General features: G+C 31.4%; 3 protein-coding genes across 3 annotated transcripts; 2 read left to right on the top strand and 1 right to left on the bottom strand.

Annotated features, from left to right (window-relative positions):
• Window positions 1-4,311: 4,311 nt before the first annotated feature.
• RpS11 (ribosomal protein S11) lies at window positions 4,312-6,693 on the top strand. The gene is made up of 5 exons (XM_018545512.1): window positions 4,312-4,386; window positions 4,643-4,768; window positions 5,626-5,831; window positions 6,061-6,202; window positions 6,559-6,693. The coding sequence occupies exons 1-4, from the start codon at window positions 4,375-4,377 to the stop codon at window positions 6,182-6,184; spliced, it is 468 nt and encodes a 155-aa protein (XP_018401014.1). The 5' UTR covers window positions 4,312-4,374; the 3' UTR covers window positions 6,185-6,202; window positions 6,559-6,693.
• Window positions 6,694-7,778: 1,085 nt separating this feature from the next.
• On the bottom strand, window positions 7,779-9,324 carry LOC108778391 (lysM and putative peptidoglycan-binding domain-containing protein 3). Its single transcript, XM_018545564.1, has 3 exons — window positions 9,102-9,324; window positions 8,642-8,846; window positions 7,779-8,370 (listed from the first exon to the last, which is right to left on the bottom strand). The coding sequence occupies exons 1-3, from the start codon at window positions 9,149-9,151 to the stop codon at window positions 7,843-7,845; spliced, it is 783 nt and encodes a 260-aa protein (XP_018401066.1). The 5' UTR covers window positions 9,152-9,324; the 3' UTR covers window positions 7,779-7,842.
• A 40-nt stretch (window positions 9,325-9,364) lies between these two features.
• LOC108778392 (cytochrome c oxidase assembly factor 5) lies at window positions 9,365-10,343 on the top strand. Its single transcript, XM_018545565.1, has 3 exons — window positions 9,365-9,578; window positions 10,041-10,142; window positions 10,302-10,343. The coding sequence occupies exons 1-3, from the start codon at window positions 9,471-9,473 to the stop codon at window positions 10,341-10,343; spliced, it is 252 nt and encodes an 83-aa protein (XP_018401067.1). The 5' UTR covers window positions 9,365-9,470.
• Window positions 10,344-11,218: the final 875 nt, after the last annotated feature.

The raw sequence follows: 11,218 nt of genomic DNA, 5'->3' as shown, positions 1-11,218 counted from the left end.
AATGAATTTTTTGTAGCGTTTTCTACAAAAAGTGTCATTTTTTGCATAAAATTAGGCTATGTATTGGCTTGTAAAATGAGTTGTAATCGAAGGTAAAATAAATCCTTCGATCAGGGACTACAAAAACATGTTTAAAAGAAGTGTGTAAAAGTGCAAGTCAATCGGTGCAATAGTTTTGGAGAAATTTTGACTACCGATGTTGAAAAAGTGGTTTTGAGAAAAACGCGTTTAAAGTTTTAAAAGAGGAATAAAACAGAGATAACAATTTTTTATTTCAACTTACATGGAATCATCAATTCCAGGACCATATAGTAAAACTCCTTCTGCAGCTGCGTCGTCAAATTCTTTTTTTTGCTGTTGCCGAAGTCGAATTCTTGCTTCCCGCGTCGTAGCTTGTGCTTTTTTTTCAGCTGCAATTATGCGTTGGTCGTCTTGCTTTCTTGCAAATTCATGGCAGTTTTGTCCAAGTTTCACATCCATAGCATGTAGAAATGTTAGAAGAGCTGATGTAGTGATGTTCCTTCGTTAAAGATGCAGGCAGCGATATATGCAGCTATTTCTGCGATCTTGGAACCAGCCGGAAGTACTTTTGGCGAGATTTTCCAAATTAACTGGTTTAGGCTTTCGTTATTATTTTGGGTAAAGCCGCCGAGACAACGCTCTAAAAGTACATCCTCGCTGAGATTTTCGTAAATTGGCTTGATTGCAGCTAAAATGTCTTTCGATAATAGAAGCTTGTCGTGCTTGAATGACGATAGCGTATCTGCAGCCGAAGCACTCTGCCAAACGCACCAAGAGTCAATGCCGCTCGGGCACTTATCATGCTGTGGGTGTTCGTCCGTTGAGCTATAATGGTAGTAAGTCGCCCATATAGCATTCTTCATGTCTTGTATTGAATTACTGTGCCTTCTGATAGCTAGACCGTAGTAAACCGTCAGTTTATCGATTACTGGTCCTGAAAGTTTGCCTTCGCCCGAAAGAATTTTTCTTCTAATCGTTTTTCCTTTTACTACTTTTTCTTCTACAGTTTTATTCACTAACTCGCGTAAATTCTTGCCCATTCTTTTTTGAACGTGCCCTACACATTCTTTCTTATTTATTTCGAAATTTTCGCCATAAGGTTTAGCATTTAAAACTACGGAATATGTCTTGGAGTCGCCGTCTCCAATGTAATTACTATACCGTAAACCATGTTTTTCAAACGAGCGTTTAAACATTTCAACAATTGATGTCACTTCCATGTTACCAGCTGCTCCTTGATGATTGGCCATACATTCATCGTTTTCTATATGATCATTATACCAATCTTCATACTCTGCTGTATTTAGTTTTCTCTTCCAGGTCTCGCATGATTTGCAATAAGAACTTTTCACAAATAAATCTAAAACTTTTCCAGAATAATATCCAATTAAAGTTGCCACGCCATACAATGATGCAAATCCACGTCGTTTCCAAGTGCCATCGCCTGAGACAGTAGCATTTGTCGTATTTTCAATATTGTTTTCAGCGCACGATATATTTTTTTCTTCTTCGGCAGCTAAGGATAAAAGTTTCTCACCTACCGTACTTATGCACTCATGTATTTTAGTTATATAGAAATCGTACGATGATTGATTTAGGAAAGAAGAACATATGTCCATCAAGCCACAAAACTTATTGCAACCGGCTAAACCTAAACCCAACACTCGCATCACAAATATAAATCTGCGATTTATCGTATATGCTTGACCAATTTTGTCACTGGATGAAATGTACTTAGGATTGCATTTTTCACATTTCACCATAATTTTAAAACCCAGGCCTAATTTTGAGCACTGTTGAAATTCTACTTTTCCATTACACAGTATTTCGTTTCCGTCTTCATTCACAACGTTAGAGCACTTTACGAAATTAGCCAGAGTTGAAAACACTAAACAAAAATCTATAATTGCGTACTGAATATTACAGTTTTCTGGTACTTCAATTTCCTTTTGATTTTTCAGTTTTTTCGCCGATGTATAGTACTCGAGAATGATGCATCATTTTTCTCGGGTGCTTTCGGATTAAAAACATTTTTTCTTTTTACTGGCCTGTCTTTTCGATTGAAACTCGTTTGCATGCTTCTTTCTTCATTTTACCGAAAACATGCACACAAATCGCAGAGCAAAAGTATGACCACACGGCTCAACAAGCGATACGAAACTAAACCAACGTACGAAATTCAAACGCATGTAAGCAATTCGACCTTTCCAGGTAAGTAAAACCGAATGTAAACAATAGAGCAACTGCCCGTATACCTGCGACGCTCGACGCCGTCTTGCCTACCGCTGCCGGTTGAGCCATGACAAAGACGACGGGCTGTTAACTCTCTCATTTTAATTTCGATCGACTTGAACCTTTGGGAACATATTCCTGACATTTTGTACTTTTATATAAAAAATTATCAAAAAAATGAATTTTTTGAAATATCAAGACCCATGTAACCCCTTATCGCTCGTCGCGCATCGCTCATCGCGCCTAGTGTGAACCAGGGAATGGAAGTAACTCGTTACTTGTAACGAAGTTACAGTTACAAGTTACTTTTTTGGTAACTTTACTGGTAACTGCGTTACTTTCTCTTTTTGGTAACTGTAACGGTAACGAGTTACATTTTTTGGGTAACGGTAACGAAATTTACAGTTACTTTTGTCGTTACTTTGCACACGATTGAACACGGTTCGATTGGATACATGCTATTTATAGCGCTTATCAATAAGACTGGAAAGCCCTTAGACATTCGGCCGTTATGATTCAGTAATTATTTTACACTTCTATCTTCTATGTAATACATAGGACATACAAATATTTCAATTTGCTGCATATTTTACAGGTTTTAGAATTACAAAATTGTGTTTAAAAAAAATTAAAAAATAAATTAAATAATAGTAAAATGAGAAGGGCTATGAACCCAAAAGCGAAACAGTTTAAAAGACGATGACAATAAGTGTCGAAACGTCGTTTGTTTTTATCTTGTTTTATCTATGTATTGTTCTAATATATATTTATACATTTAATTACATTGTCATCGTCGTTCTTATCGGAAATAAACTGTTTCATTTTTGGCTCGTAACCCTTCTCATTTTACTTTTATTTAATTTATTATTTGAGCCATTCTACATTGTTTTTTTTTTTTTTAAAAAAACTATATATTTGTCAGTATTACATATAAAAAAAAAATGCAAAAGTACATTTTTAAATTGATTTTAAAAAAGTAACGGAAAAGTAACGAAAAGTTATTTTTCAAGTAACGGTAACTGTAACGAGTTACTTTTAAAAAGCGATAACTGTAACTGTAACTAGTTACATTTTTTACTCGGTAACGAGTAACTGTAACTAGTTACTTTTAAAAAGTAACTTTCCATTCCCTGGTGTGAACTAAGCATTATGCCAGCTGCACACCTCGATGTTCGTCGCGCGCGACGCGCGATATCCAATAAGCGTACAGCTTTACCGATGTTCTCATTCTAAAGCTAGACGCTCATTGGATATCGCGTGTCGCGCGCGACGAACATCGCGCTGGTGTGCAGCTGGCATTACGGCTGCGGTCTACTTGCTTCTTCCAAATACTTTCAATGCTACGCTCCAAACGCCATGCTTGGATTGGTCCATTACTGTTCCGAATGCTACAATTACTACGTGAACGCTCCAGCCAACCCACCTTCCGAGGTGACAGGTGAGGCAGTTGGAGCGAAAACTATGACGTATAAATGACGTATCAGAGTTGCTGGGAGCGTTTTGAAGCGTCAAATGAACCAGTCATATCAGTGCTACAAATGCTCTGTAGCGTTTGAAGCACTAATGCCCGTTTCCACCAATGTAGATTAACTTTAATCTCGATTTAACTTACTAAAATTAGAAAAAGATGAAGAGCAAATTGAACCAAGATTAAGGGTCTCTTTCACCAACGCCGATTAACTTAATCAACGATTAGTCCATTGGAATTGACCAATCGCGTCTGTCGTCAAAACTAAATGATAAATGCGATTGGTCAATTCCAATGGACTAATCGTCGATTAAGTTTATCGGCGTTGGTGAAAGAGGCCCTAATCTGCATTGGTGGAAATGGGCATAAGTGGACCGCAGCCTACATTTGTCATCGTTAAGTAGCGATAGCCAATGGCAAGGATTGTTCTAGGAGAAAAGTGCGGTTCTTATTAGCTATTGCTTATGACGTTTTGTATTCTCTTATTGGTAGAGCGTAAAAAGTCCACCAATAGCAAAATATTTTCCTACTCAAGTTGGTACAAACGGTACAAACTCGGGCCGAAAACGCTATTATATTGGCTACACTGTACTTGTAAAGTTTGCTCACTCTTCCGGTTTTCGTCGCTCTTTCAGACCTTTCAGACTAATAAGATGGCTGATCAGGTACGTGCTTGATTCCGCGATAGTAAATAAATAGATTTTCTCGTTTACGTCACAATGTTACTTTGTGAAAACTTGCTCTCATTATGATTAACATTAGTTGATAAAAGTAATTTATCAAATAAGATCGTAGATTGAGGCGCGTTCGAGTGGTTAAAGCTTGTCGGCGTAGCACGTGGTTAAGTCGGCCACATGCATAAAAATCCAGACTCAAAGAAGTAGAAATGACACGTAATCCACACGCTTTCGTTTGTTATAGAGCGAACGCGCGTTCCAGAAACAGCCCACTATCTTTCTTAACCGTAAGAAAGGTCTGGGCCCGAAGCGCAGGAAGCCTATGAGATACAGCCGCAATGTCGGGCTCGGTTTCAAAACGCCTCGTGAAGTAAGTACAAATCTGCCACGCTCTCTGATGTTCATTGCTTTGATATGATGATTTTGGTCGATAATATTGAAATAGATGTTTCATGTATTATTAGTTTATTTCACATTTATGTATAAGAAGCATATCGATTAAGGTTGCTTTCCTTTTAGGAGACACATTCAATACTGCTTTATCTTTATTATTCATTAATGTCAAGAAGACTAGAACAATGTTTCAAAGTTTGTGTCTCATAAAAGGAAAGCAGCCTCACTCAGCGAGTATAAGTTTTTTAATTTATCGAATAATCAATTGTAAATGTAGCTTTCATGGAATAAAATTGCATTTACGCATAAAGTAATTGATCGATGAATTAAGAAACTTACTTCATATACGAAATGAAAATAGTTGAACATACAAAGATTTAATTTGTTTTTATTTCTCTGCTAGGTTCTATTAGAACTTTCTTTTTCGTTTTCACTGAATATCAAACATCTGTTTTACACTAAATTTCAAAAATGTATACTAATTCAGCTATAAAAACCAATCTATTCTGAATATTATTCAAATAGGATATAATACATTTGGGTTAAAATATGGTATATTCAATTAGAAACATAATTTATTAAAGTTAATTACTAGATTGTTTAGTATAATTCTATAATTATGTTTATTACATTGCTGTTATTGTAGAGCATTTTTGTTATATTACTGTTATTATAGATATGATCAAAATTAAATGATGATAATAAATATCACGATGGTCTTCTGAAGATACTTTGAAGAGTCTATATTCTCTGAATGTTTTTACATTTATTTCTTATTGGTAAAGAATATATAAAATACCTTATATGTGTATTTTGCTGGTTTAATCTTTGCAGGCTCTTGAGGGAACCTATATCGATAAGAAATGTCCATTTACTGGCAATGTGTCGATTAGAGGACGTATTCTTACTGGCGTTGTACAAAAGATGAAGATGCAACGAACTATAGTTATTCGCAGGGATTATTTGCATTATATTAGGAAGTACAATCGATTCGAGAAGCGTCATCGCAATATGAGTGTCCATCTCAGTCCTTGTTTCAGGTACATAGACAAGAAAATAATTTTATTCTTGAAGCAAAATTATAAGTAAAATTTAAATTTAAAAAATAGAATTAAATTTTTTAATTTCTGCTTTTGTGATGATAATTTATATCACGATGGTCTACTGAGATGTTTTGATGATCATTATGTATCTGAAATTATAAAATAATTTTTAAAAAAGAATCTGCAATTTATCATTGATATTCACGAATTTTATGTTATATTTCAGAGATGTAGAAATCGGCGATGTAGTCACCATTGGAGAATGCAGACCTTTGAGCAAGACAGTAAGATTTAACGTATTGAAGGTTTCGAAAGGAACAGGATCAAAGAAAAGTTTCAAGAAGTTTTAAACATCTATCTTAATAATGGTTTGTATAATGTCCATTATTTGTATTACTATTTATTTAATAAATTGAATTCTATTGAAATTTAACTCAAATGATGAAAACACGACGGTCTTCTGAAGATATATTGAAGAATATTATCTATACTTTCTGAATATTTTTGCATATTTAATATTTCATGTGTCAGTACGAGAAAGATTTCGAGTCTGTTGATTGACTGTAGAACAGAAAGATCCGAGAACCTTTCTGTTTTGTAGCTAATCAATAGCCTTAAAGTCTTATCGTATGACACATGAAATATCAGTCTTAAAATGAACTTTAATATATACGAGAGATTGTGCAAAATTTATATTTATCATATATTTTTATTTTCGTTACAGAACATTTTTGGCAGATTTCAAGAATGAGGTAAAGAAAAATTGCAAAGCGACCAAATGTGATTACACAATTCTGTATTATGATTCTCATATTCGAAATCTGGCAAAATGACAAAAATAAAATTTCTATAAAAATAATGAAATGGATAGCATATATGTATACTCTCCTTTTCATATATTATTCCTTCAATAGATATATGAATGAGTATTTTTTAATAAAATAATTTGCATATTTAATGAAGAATTTGTATTTCTAATATATTCTAATATATTTTCAATTATAGGAAATCAATAATAAAAAAAATTTTTTTAATCACTTAACATATTGCATATGATAAAATGAGGAATTAATAAATAACAACGTAACAGTTTTAAAAAATATATTTCAGCATTTTGTAACAAGAAGTATTAACATATATAAAAATAATTACAAGTATTTTGGCATGTACATATTGTATGATAAATTATAAAAATATTTAATTTAAAAAAAAAAAAAGATATATATTTAATAATAATATGTCAAAGTTTATAATAAAGATAATAGTTTGTTACGTAAAAATTAATTTCATATAATTGTGTGATATGTGGCTATTAATATTGTTGAATTAATCTACAATATTCAATAATTTAAATATTTCCAGTCACAAAAGTATGACAGATTTATTTTGTAGTATTATATTAAAATTTTACAGATCAACAATAGAGAGTTCGAGTTATAAAGGCACCAATATTTATCTAAATATTTTTTATGTATTCAATATTTTTTATACTATTTTCTATTGATTTCAATTATTTTTATTAAATTAATTTTGTCACAAATTTATCACAATTATGTTTGGTATAGTAACTTAGTTACTTAGTAACTTAATAACTTCTTTGCATAAAAAATGTTATAATTTTAATACATCTTATTATTTAATATTAGAATTTACCAATTGCATTAATAGTAGTTATAACTATAAAAAGATCTCACTCAATACAAAAAACAGTTCTAAAACTTTGAACAAACTGTTATGATGTAAAAATAGGATAAGAAAATATATATATTTTCGATATAGAGATTTAAATATATAACTGTACAAATTGTGTAGTTTCAATTGCTAACAAAACGCTGGCAAATTGTTTTTTTAAAATCTATATAATATGTAAAAGAATAATTACATTTATGATTAGAAAATCATAAAAATTCAGTTTTTTATTCAATTTAAAAATTATGTAGGTATGTCTATTTGCAAAGTATAAATTCTTATCCTATGACTATCCTTATATATTACTTTACACGAAATATCAATTATTTACAGTTATATTTGTTTTAGTTGAATATTCCGCTATATAAAGTATGTATATAATAGGTCCTGCAAAACTTAATAGTAACGAAAATACCAACAATTGTGTCCAGGACAATCCCCAATTATCGCCCGAACATTTGAACATATTTGTTTCACAGGATTCAGCTGTTCCTGTATTCTCAACATCTTCAAGTAACGCATCGTGTTCCGTGTGAAAAATTTCAGGCGCATTGGCACTGTTGTAAGATGATAACGGTTCACATACTGAATTCAGTATGATTGTATTAATTTCCGTGTTTGAGGACTCCGTGCTTGTCGATGTGGTGTTTAAATATATCAATTGTTCATTCGTTGTCGCAGGTGCTTCTTCTTGGCATTGCTCAGATGTGATAATAGCATTATTGCCTTGACTTTCATACGACGTCTCAGTTAAAATAGAAAATGGTTGTACAGGAACCTTAATATAAGGCTTAGCGTATATTTCATTCTCTTTGTCGATTTTATTAATTCTTTTTAGTTCAGATATCTAAAATTTTGCGATGCATATTATGAATAAAAGCATTAAGGATATAATTACATATCTTTATGTCACGTATATGTACACAATTTCTTACTACTGTACATCTAAAATTATGCAAATATATATTATATGAATAAAAGAAAACAAAAATATGAGATTTGTTCTTTTTATTTAAACTTCTTACACAGTTTATTTTTCTCTTCAACATAGAAAAGAAATATAAGTGATGTTCAAATAAAAAATATCTTTATGCCACGTATTATGTTTTTCTACTCACTGTACATCTGTATCGAAGAGCTAATGCCTGTAGAGTATCTTCAGGTTTTACTTGTACATTGATCACCTGAATTTTTCGACGTAACGATGTAGGTCGTTTAATAGTTTGCAAAGAAATAATATCCTCATCTGCGCTATCTTCGTCATCAGAATGTAAAAATACATAATGTGGGGAACTTTCTCTTCCACGCAGATGGATCGTCTGTCTGAGAGTTTATTTTATTATTAAAAAGTATGTTTTAATAATTCTTAATTTAAAAAAAATTTCCATTTTTATGGTATTAATTTATTTTCTACATTGTAAAAAAAAACATGTTTTCTATAAGCACTATTTAATTGCAATTGATGTTATTTACAAATTTATTGTATGTAATGTTACTTATGTTCATGTTGCAAGAAGTTTATATAAATAATAAAATGTGACAAAATTATAATCAGATAATCATAACCTTAAAAATTACCTAACACTTTTTTGTTCCTCGAACGTCGAATTCATTAATTTTTGCGGCATAATGTGATCATGCTTGGAATAAGTTCACCCTTTTAACGTTTATTCACGTATGCATATGATGTTCAAGAAGTATGCTGTTACAGATGACAGATGGGGACGTATATTTACTTACGAGGCAAGCAAGCTGACAAGCTGCAAGAAACTTGTGTTGTGTATTGTGTACCGATTCGAGAATCGAGTTAGGTTAGGTTAGACATATTGCATTGAGGTTGTGGCTGTAGGCTGTAGGAGGCATAAGCAAATCAAAGCGGATGGGATATGAGAATGAGCGTCTGAGCAATGTGTTTTCGGCAATCGTGGAAATCAAGTATTATTCAAGATGATGCGATATGAGGAAGAGGGTGAAACGTTGAAAGATAAATCCCGATGCGCGAACATTCGCGCGGATCTCAAAATGTGTTTGCTTCAAAGCGATTGTTGTAAAATCGTAAGTGAACACGAAACTGCCATAACCTATAATGCCGCTACAACTTAATTTTTTTATGTATGAGTAGTTTTACGACAATAATACATCTTGTTTTTTATTCTCTCCATTTTTGTCTTAATTTTTTATATTTTTAATCGATTAATTAGATCTATCAATATAGATTCAATCATATCTAAAGTTGTCAATTTCGATTTCCAAATTTTTTAGTCTGGAGTATTATATTCTCAAAAAAATTATTTGTGCATAGAATCTGTAAAAATAATTCTCTAAAATTTTATCTCTTTATTCTTTCTATTTTTGTTGTTGTCATTTATATATATTTTTTAATAATATCGATAATTATCTTTATATGGATTTGATCATACTCAAAGCTTCCGGTTTTTAAACTAGTCTGACGTATATATTAAAAACATAACACATTGTCCTCCCTATTGTTTAACAAAACATTATTTTCTTTGACAGTACAAACGTACCCCCAAAGATTGTCTTAGATCGTACGATGGTACAGTTCCTGATGAATGTTTTGCTTTACATAGAACATTCTTTGACTGTAAACATTCTATAGTAAGTATAAACGGATTTGCATAATTTCTAAATATTCAATATCAGGAATATCATTCTAATATCAGGAAAGAAGATGTATTCCTGTTCTTTGGAGAAGTCTTATATGGAATATGTATGTCGTATATAATGTATGTAGCTTTACTTTTTACTTTCTCACAGATTGATGGTAAACGGCGGTTTAGAGGTCCTAAAGGATATTAAGTATCAAAATGAATATATGTATATAATATAATTATATAATTATATAATTTATGTTTTAATAGAAAATTATATCCTTTTTCTATCAGATATTTTGTGAATAAATGTCAAATGTATATATATTAAATACAAAAAGAACTTAAGAAGCTATAATCGTATATGTTTTATGTTTTATTGATAAGGAAGGGAAAAATCACCTATATATATAACGTTTAATGTTAGAAGTAGTTTATTGTTATTCGTTGTACACGATTTAATAAATCTATTATACTTGCGAAGTAACAATGTATCATACAATTCATCACATTTATTTACGTATCCTGATATCCAGAGATATTCTTACTCCCTTGATAATCTGTTGCCAGGCCTAATTGAGAAATATGAAGCTTCGTATGCTTGTTACTTTGAGGAGGTGTACTCCTCTATATAGAGCAAAAGTTCTTTTTGTGTGTAGGCAAAAGTTTTTCTTCTCGAAGAACAAAAACGGTCATATTTTAACTCTTTCAGTACTTCTTTTTCTTCAGTATCACAAATTAAAAATATGTTTTATTAATTTTGTGGAAAAACATTCTATATTAATTTTTTTGAGTTTTGTAATGATAAATACAAAATTTGATATAGTATAATAAAAATTAATAAAATTATTTTTAATAATAAATGTAAATTATTAAAATTCAAATTCTAACTTAAATTATCTGTTAAAGCTCTTGTATTTAATTGGTTACTGAAAGAGTTACGATGTCCAGCGTTTTTAAAAATAATTAAAATTTCCCTACATATGTGCAAAATACCATGTATAATCGGAATTTATGTTTCAGTATAATTGTATAATGATGAGAAAAGAGAATTATGCAATTGATCAAATATTTTATTGACGC

Source organism: Cyphomyrmex costatus, unplaced genomic scaffold (assembly GCF_001594065.2).
Source record: "Cyphomyrmex costatus isolate MS0001 unplaced genomic scaffold, Ccosl1.0 scaffold5, whole genome shotgun sequence".
NCBI classification, from domain to species: domain Eukaryota; kingdom Metazoa; phylum Arthropoda; class Insecta; order Hymenoptera; family Formicidae; genus Cyphomyrmex; species Cyphomyrmex costatus.
Note: the sequence above shows the minus strand (reverse complement) of the source record. Positions and strands in the feature narration are given on the sequence as shown.

Bases quoted from the DNA above. Each gene is read 5' to 3' on its own strand.
- LOC108778392 (XM_018545565.1), top strand. From the start codon at position 9,471: ATGATGCGATATGAGGAAGAGGGTGAAACGTTGAAAGATAAATCCCGA. The intron at 9,579-10,040 runs GTAAGTGAACAC...TTTCTTTGACAG, and splicing joins AAAGCGATTGTTGTAAAATC to TACAAACGTACCCCCAAAGA. The intron at 10,143-10,301 runs GTAAGTATAAAC...ACTTTCTCACAG, and splicing joins TTGACTGTAAACATTCTATA to ATTGATGGTAAACGGCGGTT.
- RpS11 (XM_018545512.1), top strand. The intron at 4,769-5,625 runs GTAAGTACAAAT...TAATCTTTGCAG, and splicing joins GTTTCAAAACGCCTCGTGAA to GCTCTTGAGGGAACCTATAT. The intron at 5,832-6,060 runs GTACATAGACAA...GTTATATTTCAG, and splicing joins CATCTCAGTCCTTGTTTCAG to AGATGTAGAAATCGGCGATG.
- LOC108778391 (XM_018545564.1), bottom strand. From the start codon at position 9,151: ATGCCGCAAAAATTAATGAATTCGACGTTCGAGGAACAAAAAAGTGTT. The intron at 8,847-9,101 runs GTAATTTTTAAG...ATAAACTCTCAG, and splicing joins GAGGAACAAAAAAGTGTTAG to ACAGACGATCCATCTGCGTG. The intron at 8,371-8,641 runs GTGAGTAGAAAA...GCAAAATTTTAG, and splicing joins CTCTTCGATACAGATGTACA to ATATCTGAACTAAAAAGAAT.